General features: G+C 43.2%; 1 protein-coding gene across 2 annotated transcripts in view; it reads left to right on the top strand.

The window, feature by feature from the left end:
• The first annotated feature begins 1593 nt into the window (after nt 1-1593).
• spock3 (SPARC (osteonectin), cwcv and kazal like domains proteoglycan 3) overlaps nt 1594-17608 on the top strand; it is a 17262-nt gene continuing 1247 nt past the window's right edge. The window contains exons 1-12 of one of the 2 annotated variants that reach the window (XM_031559992.2): nt 1594-1736; nt 1847-1978; nt 8762-8770; nt 8863-8902; nt 9959-10067; nt 13328-13436; nt 13689-13797; nt 14407-14520; nt 14833-15051; nt 15444-15506; nt 16389-16526; nt 17153-17608. The exon at nt 17153-17608 is cut by the window's right edge and continues 1247 nt beyond it. In XM_031559992.2, the coding sequence (XP_031415852.1) occupies nt 1847-1978; nt 8762-8770; nt 8863-8902; nt 9959-10067; nt 13328-13436; nt 13689-13797; nt 14407-14520; nt 14833-15051; nt 15444-15506; nt 16389-16526; nt 17153-17295 (1185 nt within the window). In that variant the 5' untranslated portion in view covers nt 1594-1736 and the 3' untranslated portion in view covers nt 17296-17608. The remainder of the gene's footprint in view (nt 1737-1846; nt 1979-8761; nt 8771-8862; nt 8903-9958; nt 10068-13327; nt 13437-13688; nt 13798-14406; nt 14521-14832; nt 15052-15443; nt 15507-16388; nt 16527-17152) is intronic. The other variant, XM_012831313.3, reaches the window with a different exon arrangement.

Below are 17608 nucleotides of genomic sequence, written 5' to 3'. Positions count from 1 at the left end.
ATCAAATGTAACATGTTTGAAGCAGCGTTAGAACATAGACATTCCTGTAAGAAGTGTTAAGCTCAAGACTGTTTCACAAACTTGGACTTATGCACCATGGAACTCCCATGTCTTTGTACAGATACAACCACACCATGCAATGATACCCCCACACTAGGGTTAAAGGTCATGCAATGATACACCCAGTCTAGGGTTAAAGGTCTTGCACATGACATGAATATTCTAAATTGTCTTTACTCTGCCACAAAGAATTAGGTATACTAAAAACAGCTGGAAATATAGAGCAAGATAAAAGGTTTGAATATTCACTTCCCATTCAAGTATGAGTACTAGCTTATACTTTTAAAAGCTGTCTACAAATGTTTCACACTTTATTAGAGGATATGTGTATCTGATATATATATACAATTTATTAGAGGATATATGTATACCTGATATATGTACATCATTATATACCTGTATATATCATGTTTGTTAGTGGGTTCTAGCCAATGGACCTACATAAGCACATCTCAATCCTTGATCATAGATCATTAATAATTTAGCCTAATACAATAGGAAGTGTGTCATGATCTTACACTCAGTCATCTGACTCTACAAACTCCTGACACCCATTTTAAATATGAAAGTTTGGAAACAACTTTGCCTAGAAGCCATGATGTGTAACTATGTTTTTGAAATATGACTTGTTCCATAATTTTTTGCAGAAAGTTTGTTCAAGACTTCCATCTTCAGATCTAACTTTACCATCATTTAAGTCCAGGTAATGCCAACTTGTATCTTCCTGTCATGACAGCGGAAACACGGAAAAAAACATTGACTACCAGTGTAGAGAAATAATTCTAATATTTTATTGTCTTTACAGATGGATGTGTTGTACGATACATTTTCTTTGCTACAAAGCCCTCTGAAAGGACAGGCCGTTCACAAATGAGGGCATGTTTTAATGGTCTCGAAGATTGGAAGTCAAATTAAGGTTGAGTTAATTGAATTGTAACTTTCGTCGTGTACATTACAAAGTAAGCTGCAAATTCTATTCTTGCAGATTTCATCACTCGCTAGGGGTCGCCAGTTCTTTTTCTAACAAAGTGATGACCTAAACATCCACATTTAATTGCTTGACCTGGGATGGACATTGGGTCATGGTTATAATATGTGTTTTCAGTCCAATCATCATCAATCAGCTCTTGCTATTATAAAGCATACTGCATTCAGCTCGTAAAATCATTCGGGTACAACTACAGTGATCCTTTGGGTCCATTTTAGTTTACCAGCAGCGATATTGTTTAACCCAATTAGGCTATCATAACCACAATCTAAAAAGACATAGCCTACTGTAATGGGCCGTTATCAAGAGTGCAAACGGAGCCTTGACACATAATAAGGTAGACAGTGCGCACACTCATACAGAGAATTTCATGATTGTGAATAACCAACCAGCTGTGCGCAAACACAATAAAGCAACGAAATGACCGGATACCCACATAGACATCTATATATGTCTATGGATACCCAGGCCTCAACCACTAGATCGGCGCATCGCAGTGGTTTTTTGTCGAGAGGAGGAGCAGCGCGCGCACACGATACACACTCCAACCACCACGAGCTTGCGCCCTGTGCAGAAACAGAGAAGGAGATAAGTCGTGGTGTATCAGTAGAGGCGGAGAGACGGGTGGCAGTAAGGACGCAAGAGGACTGTCAATTTCACGCGACACAGCGGCGATATTCCTCTCAAGGTGATGATTTTCAATGTTTTCCTTCCACCATCTCGGCTTTAATCGCTCGAGTGTGTATCTCACACTGCGGGACTAGGTCTTGAGCGTTCATGTGTGTCCTCTCTCCGCAGATGCTGAGCGCAGTGCTGTTGTGTGTGTGTGCGTTCGCATGCGGACAGGTCATCGGAACGGCTGCACGTCCAGACAATGGCAATTTTCTGGATGACAAATGGCTCGGCGGGAGATGGGATAAATTCCGAGACGTATGTGTTGCCTGTTACGTTTAGCTCTTAGCGACAGTTGTTACTCTGTTAGTGTGTGTGGGAGTGTGCGTGTGTGTGTGTGTGTGTGTGTGATGAAGACAAGGGTGCAAGGATGTGATGACAGAGAATATACTGAAGGTCTCTTTCTGCTTCTGTTGAGGCCTAATTCCAGTTTACATTGTAGTTAACGAGTTGTAATGATGTGTGTAATGGGCTACCATGTAGACTAGGTTATTTTTGCTTTTGTTGGTGCATGTCGGCCAGTAGGCTGCTGATCAAGCTCTCCCGTTCATAACGGCGAGAACTAACAGCATACTGGACAACTAAAATAAGCCAGGTAGGCTACGTAATATACAACGTCTACCTATATGACAGGAATGTGGGGCAGTTACGGGTGAGAGAAATTCCCAGGGAGGCCTGAGAGCTCTTCGTGACGGGGATGTGACAGAGAGCGAAATGTTTTCTTAATGTGGCGACTCATAAATGTTGAATAAGTTGACTAGCACAGGTTGCAGAAATGTGATTTGCCAGCATGTTTTTCGTGAGGTCATGTGTGTTTGTGTGTGTGCATGTGCGAGAAGGAGTTCTATGTAACTGCATGTTTCAGTGACACATAATTGACAAAAACCACTTAGACCCCCCCCCCCCCCCCACAAATCCACTAATTAATCAGCAAGCAAATTCATTTTACTCTATAATTTTGAGTTTATAGTGGGCTACATCACCATATTTTGATGTAATGGCTTTGGAAATTACTTCACATTTCTTTTCTTGAAATATTTCAGTAAATCATTCTAGTTGTTGTGATATTGTAGCTGGCTGTAGTATCCCCACAGCAACTGCAAGCACAGTGTTGGGTGGTCCACTTCCAAGACCCTTTGGGTGCACACATTTTCTTTGTTTTTGTGTGGCAAACTTTGCCAGCTAATGATGCTGTTTATGTAAGGGGCAATCACATGGGCGTAACACCACACAGACAATAATATATCCAGGCTGTGCCAAGTGAGCTACTGCTGCAAAGTGTTTACATGTCCTGTGCCAGGAAACGTGTACAAGCTAGCGCACACACACACACACACACACACACACACACACACACACACACACACACACACACACACACATACTTAAAGTACACATCAGAGATTACTACTTTCTGCCCTTGTGAGAGGGCAACGTGAGGTCTAGGCAGGTAAGCTGATTGGTGAATGTGTGCGCTAATTAGCTAGCGGCTCAGTTGATGAAGGAGAGAGAGAGAGAGAGAGAGAGAGCTGTTCATATTACAAGTGTAATGACATATGAACAGTGCAATCAACAGCAATTTCACAACATACAGTTCTAGACGTGAATGATGGATTATAATGTGTGTTAATCTGTGTTCAAAGTCAGTGTGGTAGCCACTTCAGATGACATTAGGCTGAGACATCTAAAAATATGCTTGGATAATGAGATGCTATTTAACCCGAAGACCTTTCTTACATATTCATGAGACATGCGAATCTCAACATCCCCTAGCAACTGCTTGGCCCAGCACAGGCTTTGATCTTCTGCACATCACATAGATTCACACAGAAATAGAAGTTTTAACATCTTAATTAGCCTAGTTTGTGTGTGTGTGTGTGTGTGTGTGTGTGCGTGAGCGTGCATCACTGCTTTAGCTAGACTGGAAAAGGCATATTTTCTATGTAAATATTTTGTCTGTAGAAAACTTTCCTGTATGATATGGAAAGAGCAAGTGTGTGTGTGTGTGTATGTGTGTGTGTGTGTGTGTGTGTGTGTGTGTGTGTGTGTGTGTGTGTGCGTTCATTACAGGCACTGGAGGCTTTGTTTGGTGCATGTCAGGCTGTGGTGGAGATTCAGCTTTGTGAAGCTGACAGGCTAAGAATGGCCATCAGTAATCTGCCTCCGGTCCACACACACACACACACGCACGCACACACACACATACTCACATAAAACACACATGCAGAGAGAGAGGGGGGATGGAGAGAGGCAGAGAGAGGGAAAGAGAGAGAGAGAGAACAAAATGACCTGCTGACTGCTAACCTGCACTGAAGTGTTTTAATCGAGATTATGCAACAGTACCAAGGGCAGTTCTGAGGAATGGCTGATGTGAATAAGGTTACTAATGTCCTCCCAAGGACAAACTAACAGTAGGAGATGGTTCTTGTATGTGTTTGTGTATGTGTGTGAGTGTGTGTGTGTGTGTGTGTGTGTGTGTGTGTGTGTGTGTGTCTGTGTCTGTGTGTGTGTGAGAGAGAGAGAGGGAGTTGGTACGAGTGATTGAGATAAGTGGGAGTGATGTGGTATGTGAGTGAACTAGAGTGTCTGCAAGAGTGTGTGTGTATTAATATCTCTGAGAGAGAGTCTTTGTGTGTTAACGTGCAAAAGACAAAGAGTCTGTGTGGGTTAATGTGTGAGGGAGAGAGGAAGAGAGGGGGAGAGTCTATGTGTGATCGGAGCTTTGATCTCTGGCTCTCTGGCATGTGTTGAAATGGAGAGAGATTTAGCTGCTGAGGTCTTACTTACCTCCAGTACTCCAGTAGAGCCCAACCTAGCCACAAGGCCTGAGATGGAGACAGGATGTGCCGCTCACAAAGGATACTCACCGTAGGCAGCACAGGCACAATACAGCTGCTTTACAGAGGCATACATGATGTGGAGTGAATGGGAATACAGATCCTGGAGCTTGATTAAAAGCATGATCAAATGAAAATAAATATTGTAAGACATGTAGCGTGGGGTTTTAGGTGAGCTGTAGTAGATTAATAGTGTGCTTAACTCTGATCTTTGGACTCACATTAATCATCAGTCATAAACGTCCCATCGCTGCAAACAACGCGGGCCCCTTTATCCACCACGTAGGTCACTCAACATCAGCCCACAGCGATTCACACACAACATCAGCCCATAGTGATTCACACTCAACATCAGCCCATAGTGATTCACACTCAACATCAGCCCACAGCGATTCACACTCAACATCAGCCCATAGTGATTCACACTCAACATCAGCCCATAGTGATTCACACTCAACATCAGCCCATAGTGATTCACACTCAACATCAGCCCATAGTGATTCAAACTCAACATCAGCCCATAGTGATTCACACTCAACATCAGCCCATAGTGATTCACACTCAACATCAGCCCATAGTGATTCGCACACAACAGAATTTGACAGAATGAATTGAGACATCACATTTGACTCTTTGACCTAACACACAAGTAATTCTACTTCAGTACCATTACAGCTGACACCCACATCATCCTGCACTGATATAAATGGGCCTTTTATTTTCTGTTTGGTCACGTCTCCTCTCATCGTTTAGCACCCCAAGTTCTCCTGAGTAATTTGAGCAATTAAGGATTTACATGATAATCATGCAAGACAATAATAAAGTAGGTACATGTGACGAATCCTTCACTTAAGAACATACATGGGAAGTACACTGCAGTCATTAGGAAAATAGTTGAAGTTAGATGAAAAAGAAACCTTCATCTGCTTCATGGGGGACTTGATCGGGCCTAGTCACCTCTCAGTAGGTTTATTAAAGGGGTGGAGGGTTAGTGTCGAGCTAGTAGTGAGAGATGACCACCCTTCTCAGAGGCAGAGATTAAACACACACGGAGAGAGATTCCCATGCTGACCACAGCAAAAAGCCCATCCGTTTATACACAGTGGCTTCCTCAGAGGGAGGAAGACATGACACTCATGGTGTCCAAAATGGCAGGTTGCTGACTGCTTGCTTTCCCATTTCAATGAGAGGTCTGGCACATGACGTTTAACAGAGTAGTCCCTAAGTGCCTCATTCTGTGGGACTTCAGAGAAGGAAAATGGTGGGAAAAGGAGTTGGTTACGATGCACTCACAGACGACAGAACAGATCATGAGACCATGAGCCTCATAAACTCACCAGAGAAACTACAGCTTCCTGCTGTGCAACAGGAGCTGTCTGGCTACTTTGGCGAGATGAAAAAATGTGAATATGACAGGCAGAATTGAGGTCAGAGACAGAGAGAGAGAGAAAGAGAGAATAAGGTGGAGGGAGAATTTGGGAGAGAATGAGCAAGCTGTATCAGCTCTTCATCCCTTTGTGTTTGTCCTCAGGTGTTCACTCAACCATGCACACACACACACACACACACACACACACACACACACACACACACACAGACACACACACACTCACACTCACACACACGCACACACACACACGCTCACACACATACACACACATACACACACGCACACACACACACCACACACACACACACACACACATACACACACACACACACACACACACACACACACACACACAATGAAATCTCAATGTAACGAAAGAGTGAACAGCATTTCCTGATTAAAGCCCACTAAATACTCTCTAGTGTGTCAATGCATTTGGAAATGAAAGTGTTAGAGTGAAAAGCATTTACTAATGCAAAAAATATATTTACATTTGAATTAATACAGGATAAAAGATTGAGGTCAGAGTCCACCAGTTGGGTAAATGTGTATATGTTGTGTAAATGTGTATGTGTTGTATGTATAATGGTGTCTGCGTGCACTGTGTCTAGTTACTGTATTATGCACAATATTTAAAAGACACAGATACACAAGCACACAAAACCACAAAACAGCACACAAATATACAAACAGCATGTAGTAAATATTATTATTAATTTGTACACATAATAAAGAAACAATGACAGGAAGATATGCATTTCCTGTGTGTGGGGGTGTGTGTGTGTGTGTTTGTGTGTGTGTGTGGGGGGGGGGGGATGTGATTGTGATTGTGTTTGTGTTTGTGCCAGTGTTCTGTGAGAATAACAATACCGGCAGTTGCATTAGCGACATCAAAAGGATCTCCCTCCTTTCAGAGATAGAATCTACTCAGCCACTGTCTCATCAGCGTGTGTGTGTGTATGTGCGCGCGCGCGCGCGCGCGTGTGTGTGTGTGTGTGTGTGTGTGTGCACGCATTATAAGGAAGGGATTCACCAAAAATGCTGTCAAAGTACTGTATACAATGCATACATTACATTGCATATAATTTGTATCCTATGTGTTTTGTGCTATGTTGACTGCTCTTTTGTGTGTGGGTGTGTGTTTGTGTGTGTGTGTAAGTGCATGTGTGTGTAAGTGCATGTGTGTGTGCGTGTGTGTGTGTGTGTGTGTGTATGTGAGAGACCAAGAGAGAGAGACTGAGAGAGAGAGAGAGAAAAAAGGCTCTACTATTACACACACATCCATTTTTTCTTCGGCTGGCAAAAAATATGTATTCTGGTAGTGTGTGTGCACTCCATTAGAAACCAAACCCTCAGGGATGAACACGACACAAAGCACTAAGTGATCCTTACTTTTATTCTCTCTCTCTCTCTCTCTCTCCCTCTCTCTATCTGTATTCTTATCTGATCATTTGTTTTCAACTTAATTATTTGTGTTCATTTTCATTCTCTATTTCAGTCTTGCATACATACATACATACATACATACATACATACATACATACATGCATATATATACAGTATATAATATTGACATATTTCTTCTCACAAATGCGTGGCTCTCGTTTCTTCTTCTTTGTCCTATTTGCTGTTGTATTCTTCTTTTGCCACACTGCATACAGTCATGCCAAGGAGGCCACTTTGAAAAACACAGAGAGAGAGAGAGAGACAGTGGTGGAGAGAGAAAGACAGAGAGAGAGAGAGAGAGAGACAGTGGTGGAGAGAGAAAGACAGAGAGAGGGGGGGGGGGGGAGACATGTGGTCCTAATGAAGGGTTCAGTTCAGTGCAGTGTTCGTGGGGGGAGGCTGGTGTTCTATGTTGTATGTTTCCACTCTTAATGTTCTGCCTCCCCTGGCCAGAGTTTTCCCAAATATTATGCTGAGTCAAATTCTTCCTCTGGGAAGTCAACAGAAACAGCTTCATCCGAATCACTCTCATGTCACCTCGCAGTGAGCTGGGGTACCCCCTCATCACCAGTACCTCTCTTAGCAGACCGTATAGTGACATGACTCCTCGAATGACGTTACAATAACTAACGTGTAAAGCTCCACATTCTAGTTATTAGTTTATATGAGAAACCCAGTAGCTTCAGCATTACCAGCCTTGAAGTAATTACTTTATGATAAATGCTGTGGCTTTTTATTGATGTCAGCTACTTAATTTAAGAAATGACAGTGAAAGCGTTTGTAATGTAAAGTATTCTCAGTTAAAAACAGTGGTTGTTGATTCAGAAAGGTGGTAACATTGCATGATTGTCGTTTGGCTGATCAAATCAAACTTACCATAGACTTGCTGATGACATAAAACCATTGGGTTACTGCTAGAACAGGTACTGCTATTATGGTAGCTTATGAGTAACTTAGCATCAGTGTGTTTTAGTAGTGGTAAATGGGTACAACTCATCTGCTTTTATGCAAGGACTAAAAGATTAAAATATTAATTTGGACTTGGAGAAACTAAAACACAACACAAACATAAAAGGACAAGGCGACTAGGACGCCCACCTGGCAGGTTGTCTCTTAGACTTTCATCAACACACAAACTCTTAAGATGGTGGTTTTGTTAAACAGTACGTATTACAGAAAGGAAGATGTGATGAGATTAAAAATTGATTGAGAGAGTAAGAGAATGAGAGAGGTTATGTTTTTAGCATTGGACAACTGATACTCACTGGTCTTGAGCTACAAGCAGATTGTGTAGTTGTGTGTGACTACTCTCTAATATGTGTGTGTGTGTGTGTGTGTCTTCTTTTTTCCCTTGCCATCCAATCTTAGGAAGTTGAGGTTTGTATGACATAAACTAAGCTTGCTTTCATACCAGTTGTACTTAAATAATTGGTGATTCTCAGATTAAAATCACATTTTCTTTGGTGTAGGAACCTGGTACCTGGAATCCTGGAAAGCCAATGGATCAAGGTAATTGTGTGTGTGTGTGTGTGTGTGTGTGTGTGTGTGTGTGTGTGTGTGTGTGTGTGTGTGTGTGTGTGTGTGTGTGTGTGTGTGTGTGTGTGTGTGTGTGTGAAAGGGAGAAAGGGGGGGGGGGGGGGGGATTGTATCATTTCTTTGATAGATTTGTGGAAGCAAAGATGACAGAATCCCTTGCTGTCATCATCCTTTTGTCATGTTCTGATTCATCTCTGTAACAGTAAATATATAGACATACATGCATTCAAAACCACTTAGAGATTCACTGACAGGAGCATAAAGCAACATCCACACTTATATTTCATATTTCACATATTTCATTGATGGACACACACAAACAGATTAATTCACAACACACACACACACACACACACACACACACACACACACACACACACATACACACAAACACACACATGGGAACAATAGAATAAGACTGTGTTGATGAGCTAGGACTGGATTATCTGGGATTTGCCTAAGAGTCTTAAAGGCAAAGGTCAGCCTAACACTGGACACAAGCTTTGGCTGTGTGTGTGCGTGTGTGTGTGTGTGTGTGTGCGTGTGCGTGTGCGTGTGTGTGTGTGTGTGTGTGCGTGTGCGTGTGCGTGTGTGTGTGTGTGTCTGTGTGTGTGTGCGTGCGTGCGCGTGCGCGTGCGTGTGCGTGCGTGCGTGCGTGTGTGTGTGTGTGTGTGTGTGTGTGAGTGTGTGTGTGTGTGTGTGTGTGTGTGTGTGTGTGTGTGTGTGTGTGTGTGTGTGTTTCTACTGGAATTAGTAACCTGTTCTTCTTGGAACATTCAAGTCAGTAGTGGAACAGTGTTCGGAAAAAGAAGTTCTGCATTTACACTTTCCTACACACATTCATGTGATAGGACTCGAGCTCACTGTGGTAGTGTGTGACCGTGTGAGTGAGTCTGTCCGAGGTATAAGAACATGTGGAAAAAGAGACAGTGTGTTGTCCTTTTTCAATCTGAAATACTAACATCATCTTTTTCCCCTGTGTTTCTGTCTATATGTGTCTGTGTGGCCACGTGCACACATGTATTTCAGCTCTTGATCCTGCCAAAGACCCGTGCCAAAAAATCAAATGTGGCCGACACAAAGTGTGTGTCACTGAAGATTACAACACCCCCACCTGTGTGAGCCAGAGGCGCATGAGGTGAGAGAGAGGAAAACAATGAAAGAAAGAAAGAAAGAGAGAAAGTGGGAAAACAGGGAGGAAGAGATGATTGGTATTTGTTATCTCGAAGTATTAACATGTACCAAGAAGAATGGTTCCCTTAGGCCAGAATGCCAGAATGTGTTTGTTTTGTTGTTCAGTGTGGGAGACTGATTGTGTGTGTAAGTGTGTGTGTATGTGTGTATGTGTGTGAGGGTAAGGGGAAATGTCATTTTGGCAGTGCCTACCTCTGTTTGTCAGCCCACAGAGAGAGAAAGTAGAGGCAGCAACGAATAGATTGTTACCACTCAGACAGAAATACATTAATGAATGTACACATTAAAAACACAAACATACATGTGTGCACGCATACACACACACCCACATGCTCGTACACACACACACATACACATACAAAACACACACACACACACACACACACACACACATGAGCGTGGTCTTTGAATTTGAGCTCTAGTTGAAAATGCTTCATTGAAAGTTTGTGAAAGTTTGTGTGTTGAGTGCATAATAGATCCTCCCATGCAGGAGTTTTTTAAATACAACACCTCAGTCATAATGGTCTGGGACTGATCAAGAGTGTTTTAAATACAACACCTCAGTCATAATGGTCTGGGACTGATCAAGAGTGTTTTAAATACAACACCTCAGTCATAATGGTCTGGGACTGATCAAGAGTTCTAGCAGCTGTACATGTTGACTGCCGCATTGTATTATACAGTATCTAAGAATGGATGGAAATGGTATCCATCTGACATAATGGCTACAAGTCCATTAGATGTCAGAGCATAACTGGGATTAAAGAGCCCTATTTAACATGGACAAAACCAATGAGAGTAGCCCTATGTACCTCTATGTGAACTCAGTCTTAATGAAAATGGCAGTTCATAAACAACCTCCTCGTAGGAGTGATCTGAGACTCATGTACGGTGTTCATATTAGGACATCCTCAGATCTCAGACTCAAGTGTCAGACTCAAACGAAAAGGCGTCAGGTCTCAGACCAAAAGTCGTCAGACTCAGGCAACTGTTTCGTATTATATCAAAAGTAAGTTTTCTTGCTGTACCAGTTAACAGAAACACCACAGCGGTATTCACTGTAAAAGCTGCTACTTTAGCTCATTCGGAAAACTAGTCAACAGCTCCCTCATCTAGCTCTGACAACTTTTTTTCTAACAAAGTTCTGCTGAGAATGACAGCGTTTGGTTTGACAAAGTTTTGTGTGAGGATGACACCGTTTGGTTTGACAAAGTTTTGTGTGAGGATGACACCGTTTGGTTTGACAAAGTTTTGTGTGAGGATGACGCCGTTTGGTTTGACAAAGTTTTGTGTGAGGGTGACGCCGTTTGGTTTGACAAAGTTTTGTGTGAGGATGACGCCGTTTGGTTTGACAAAGTTTTGTGTGAGAATGACGGCGTTTGGTTTGACAAAGTTTTGTGTGAGGATGACAGAGGTTTTTCTGAGACTGAAGCCGTTTCGCCTGAGTATGACGACTTTTGGTCTGAGACCTGACGCCTTTTCGTTTTAGTCTGACACTTGAGTCTGAGATCTGAGGATGTCCTAAAATGAACACCGTTTAACACCGTTGATTAATGAAAGCTATAGTGAGGCTTTCAGAAATGAATGTGACACTTACTAATATAATGCAATAATTAATATGGCTTTTACACAGAATGAATTGATGCAGGCGATATACTGTAGCACAAGGCCTTATTTGGATGGTCCCCTATAGCTTATCTACAGATGCTCAGATTACAAACAAACTATCTGTTAAAACTCTGTGAACTGTTCCGGTTTCGACGACTGTCATGGCAGCTGCTTGTTAGTGAAGCAGCGACCAACCTAAACCCTTTTCCACTTCCTCCCTCAATTTACTTATTCAAAAGTAGGTAGTGTGATAGTGCATGGAAAGTCAAGATGAGTCACCAGAACAGAGCTGGAAGAAAGGGAAAACGAAGCCTACCGACGCGAAGAACAGTGCAAAGTCGAACTTCTTTCTCCCTAAAGAAGTTAACGCTAACACAGCTAGCCCAGACCCTGCAGAGAGTGAGGATGATAACGTAAGTGTAGTAATATTATCTAAGCTGAAATCATTCAGAAGGGAAGACAATGAAAAGATGACGACAATGACATCCGCAATAACCTCCCTTGAACATTCAGTCGAGAAAATTGGAGAACGTTTAACCCATGCGGAGGACCGGATTAATCAGGTTGAGGAAGGATCTGCACGCTATGCACGCCTGCTAGGCTACTTGCTGCAACGAGAGAGGCTACTCGAGGAAAGATGTGAAGAGTTGGAAAATTTCACAAGGAGACAAATGGAAGATATGGTTAAATGGAGTCTTTCTTGAGGGAGCTACTAGATCTACCCTGAGACTTCGCCCTCCAGATAGAAAGAGCTCATAGGTCTCTCCAACAGAAATCTACGGAGGAGGAAGCCCCTCCACGATCGTTAATAGTGTTCGTCAACCACCAACACAAGCAACAGGTGCTAACCAAGGCATGGAACATAAAAAATCTGCGGTATAACAGGAAAAAGATTTACATGGACCATGATTACTCACCAACTTTACAGAAGAGAAGACGCGGATATGCTGACATCAAAAAACAACTGAAAGAGAAACTCTGTGAACTACAGACTTATGCTTAATGTTAGGGTTAGGGGTTGGGTTGGGTTTGGTTTACGTGATGTTCAGTGAACCATTTGAAAGACTGAAACTGAATTTCAACAAACCATCTGTGAAGTCTCTTTAGGTGGATTTAAATACATTTTCCTGGAATATAGGGGACCTGTTTAGAAAGCCAGCCCGCGGGACACAGCAGAATAGAGTGGACCTGATAAAGAACATTAGACTAGTCTGGCCCATTTACCACTGACTGCACACACAGTCTGCCAAACCTCACTGTCTGTGTGTGTGTGTGTGTGTATGTGCGCGCGAGCGCGCGTGCGTGTGTGTATTGGACAGTGAGAGAATGAGGCGACCAGTTGGCCTAATTTCCCCTGACACGTTCTCTTCTGAGCAACAGTAGCTGATGGTGATTGTTGCTATGCAATTGTAAACATCACTGAATTCAATCAAGATGATGATGTGTGGAAAGAGGAAATGAAACAGGAGAACCTGAGTGAACACTGTCTGATTCACTCCTTTATTCCCTCTGTGTGTGTGTGTGTGTGTGTGTGTGTGTGTGTGTGTGTGTGTGTGTGTGTGTGTGTGTGTGTGTGTGTGTGTGTGTGTGTTGTAGTTTTAAAGACATCAGCTTGGCTCAGAGTCCTGGTGGGAAATGTAAGAGATGTCCAGTGGTCCGACCCACACCTGTGTGTGGGACAGATGGACACACTTACTCCTCAAAGGTATTCATCGTACACCTATACACACACACACACACACACAGGTTCAACATGGAATGAATTGCATTTGTATTGCATTTTATTGCTCAGCAGAATACAAAGACACTCCCCAATGCTATTTGCACAGTTGTGATGCACTAGCCTTTTACTGTAAAGGGTGCAGAGTACTGATACATTATCAATTATCAAATCTCAAGGGTCTTTTTTCATCTGTCTGTCTGTCTGTCTCTGCCTGTCTCTGTCTCTCATTGTTAGTGTAAACTGGAGTACCAGGCCTGTATCTCTGGGAAAGAAATTGTTGTAAAATGCCTAGAACAATGCCCCTGTCCTTCTCCGAGTTCACCGAGTCATCTGGAGAATAAAGGTAAACACACAATTGTGCACACGCACGCACACACTCACACACACACACACACACACAAATAGAAAACCGGATCTGTTTCTCAACCCTAACGCACACATCCTCTTTCTTCCAGACACACTCAGACACACACAGAAAGAGACATCTTGCAGTAGTTTTCCGGCCTAAGAACATGATTATTTAATGGATTACAGGGCAGAAGCCTCCTCTAAATCAGTTTGTCTTTTTAGCAGCCCTCTGATGAAATCCCAGATCCCAACTAAATCCCAAAGAAACCTATTAAAACTTTTCAGCACTCATGCAAGACAGAGAGCTACACCAAGGCAGAGAAACAGAGAGAGAAAGAAAGATGGGGGAAGGGTAGCAAGCAAAAGCAAGAATGATAATGAAAACAGAAGGTTAAGACTAGTAATGGTGGACTTTCATACATTAAAGATGACTTGATTCATTTATGAGTTGTGTGATGAAATAATGTTCAGAATGTAATGTATTTAATATATTTATGTATGAATCATAATCTATTTAACTGTGTGTGTATTTATTTCTGTGTGTGTGTGTGTGTGTGTGTGTGTGTGTGTGTGTGTTTGTGTGTGTGTGTGTGTGTGTGTGTAGACTGCAGTACTACTGAGACGGCCCAGGTTGTCAGCAGACTGAGAGACTGGTTCAAAGTTCTTCATGAAAATGGGAGCAGCAAGAAGCTAACGTTTCAGCGCCCAGACAAAAGCAGTGAGTTGGACTGTGTGTGATCACTGTTATCTGTGTGTTTCTATTAGAGCTCTTACACAGACAGCTTCCTCCCCAGTGGCAGGGACACCATCGTCTGGAAAGAAGGCCATTTTCTTTTTCTTAACTGCCTATAGAAGCCAAATCCATATTATGTGTGAAATGACTATCAATGTGTTTGTGTGTGTGTAAACAAACCAATCACTACACCCCCCCCCTCTCTCTCTGTCTCTGTCTCTGTCTCTCTCTCTCTCTCTCTCTCTCTCTCTCTCTCTCTGTCTCTCTCCTCCTGTGTTCTCCTTCTGTCTCCCATAGGCTTTGACTCCAGTGCTTCCCTTTGTAGAGACTCTGTGGGCTGGATGTTCACAAGATTGGATACAAACTTTGACCTTTCCCTGGACCAATCAGAGCTGGTGTCTCTGGCCCAGGATAATAATGACCAATGCACTGCTGTCTTCCTCAAGTCCTGTGACAGCTCCAGCGATGGAAGTCTGTCCAGCAGGGAGTGGTGCTCCTGCTTCCAGAGACAACAGGGTACACACACACACACTCTCACACACACACTCTCACACACACACTAACACACACACACACACACACTCACACACTCACACACACACACACACACACACACACACACACATTCACACACTCACACACACACTCACACACTCGCACACACACACACACACACACACAAACACTCACACACACCCACTCACACACAAACTCACACACACACACACAAAATACACAGACAAATACAAAATACACAGACATATTAACATGTAGTCCTCTCAAACTATTCACCAAAAAACACCAAATTCACCTTTTTTGTTCACGTCTTTTTTTATGCTACAGAGTCCAACTCTCTCGTTCTCTGCCTGTCTCTCTTTATTTCTCTGTGTGTCTTTCTCTCTCTCCAGGCTCCCCTTGTCTTGCAGAGCTCAACAACATCAACAACAAGCAAGGTGGCAAAAGACTGCTGGGTGAGTCTCTCTCTCACACACACACACACACACACACACACACACATACACACACACACACACACACACACACACACACACACACACACACACACACACACACACACACACACACACACACACAGGTTCGGAGTGAGCATACAGAGCCATCAAATGTCTCAGCAATAAATACAGTGTGAACAGAGAACATTGACATGATCCGTGTTTTTACATGTGTTTATGTAATGGACAGCTGCCTACATAGAGAGGGCTTAATGCCATTCCTGAGGAGCCAGTTGAAGTCAGGTCAGCTGCCTGTCCAAAGCCTGGTGCCGCTAAACACAAGTCTCCTCCATGCACTTATTCTCATAGAGTAGAAGTCACGTGGCAAGTGTATGTTTTTAATAGAGTGAGCATGTGTGTGTGTGTGTGTATGTGTGTATGTTTGTAAGAGTGCTTTAGTCATGCAAATGTTAGTGTGCTGCTGACCATAGAAAACAGTATTTTCTTAATCTGTCTTCTGAAGAGAGATTTATAATACAAGGTCACATTTGAACCGTGTGTTTGTGCGCGCGCGCGTGTGTGTGTGTGTGTCTGTTTGTCTGTGTGTGTGTGTGTGTGTGCGTGCGTGCGTGCGTGCGTGAGTGCGTGCGTGCGTGCGTGCGTGCGTGCGTGCGTGCGTGCGTGCGTGCGTGCGTGCGTGTGTGTGTGTGAATGTAGATGAAATATAAAATGAGTAGGATATTTTTAAACTCTCCTGAGTGGAACTTGGAGAGACGGTCATGCCTTCAAGCCATAGTATATGAAAAGAGGGGCAAACTCAGTATTTCTCATTGTGTGTGTGTGTGTGTGTGTGTGTGTGTGTGTGTGTGTGTGTGTGTGTGTGTGTGTGTGCACATACAGGTCAGTTTTTGCCAGTGTGTGACCAACATGGCTTCTACAAAACTCACCAATGCCATGGCAGTAGTGGGCAGTGTTGGTGTGTTGATCGCCATGGAAACGAACTGGCAGGCTCCCGCACACACGGACCGGCCAGCTGCGGTACAAACACACACAGCTACTGATACTACACAAACACACACAGCTACTGATACCACACAACAAACACAGCTACCGATACCACACAACACACACAGCTACCGATACCACACAACACACACAGCTACTGATACCACACAAACACACACAGCTACTGATACCACACAAATACACACAGCTACTGCAGAACACAGACTCACAAAGATTTTGACGGCGCCCCACATAGTCCCTTTGACCACACTTTCTGAACTATCTGTGTGCTGCCGTTTACGCCCTCTATCTAGGGCCCAATGACCAGCATATGCACACCCAACCACCCCACCACACACAGACCAGCATATGCACACCCAACCACCACCAACCCCCCACAGACAGACACATTTGTGCATTTGCTCTGTATATTCACATAATGAATGTTAATAAGTAATGAGTAATAGTAATAAGTAATGATTCAACGTGCATTTCATAATTTACTGACATAGGATATTTTCTGAGAGAACATAGTTTGTGATAGATACTGAAGCACTTGTATTGTCTCTTGCGTGATCTTCGTGTGTGTATGTGTGTGTGTGTGTGTGTGTGTGTGTGTGTGTGTGTGTGTGTGTGTGTGTGTGTGTGTTTGTGTACAGGTCCAGTTCCAGAAGCCTCTGGTGACTTTGGCAGTGGTGATGCTCAGATGCAGTCAGATGATGAGGATTCCGACTACCTGAATGATGAAGAGCTGTATGATGATGAAGATGAGGAGGAGGATGATGGCACTGAATATGACTGATACCTCTCATAAAAGAAGACAAAAACTCAACAGAAACAACAACAACAAACAAACAAGAAACATTTTAAAACTCATCTTCGGTGCACGTTGCTAGGTGACAACCCCCCTGTGAGAACATACTTACCATACTAACTATGACAAGTGATCTCTTGACTCTTTCCTCTGCATTGTTTGTACTTTTGAATGATTCCCCGTTTTTCCGCTGCGTGCGTTTGAGTTGAGCTGTCTGCTGGATGAGGAGGGTGACTGAAGCCTGCGCCTGCCTAACCCCCCCCAACAGCCAGCTGAGGCACAGATTATGTGCAGTTCACCT

Source organism: Clupea harengus, chromosome 22 (assembly GCF_900700415.2).
Source record: "Clupea harengus chromosome 22, Ch_v2.0.2, whole genome shotgun sequence".
Lineage (NCBI taxonomy): Eukaryota > Metazoa > Chordata > Actinopteri > Clupeiformes > Clupeidae > Clupea > Clupea harengus.
Note: the sequence above shows the minus strand (reverse complement) of the source record. Positions and strands in the feature narration are given on the sequence as shown.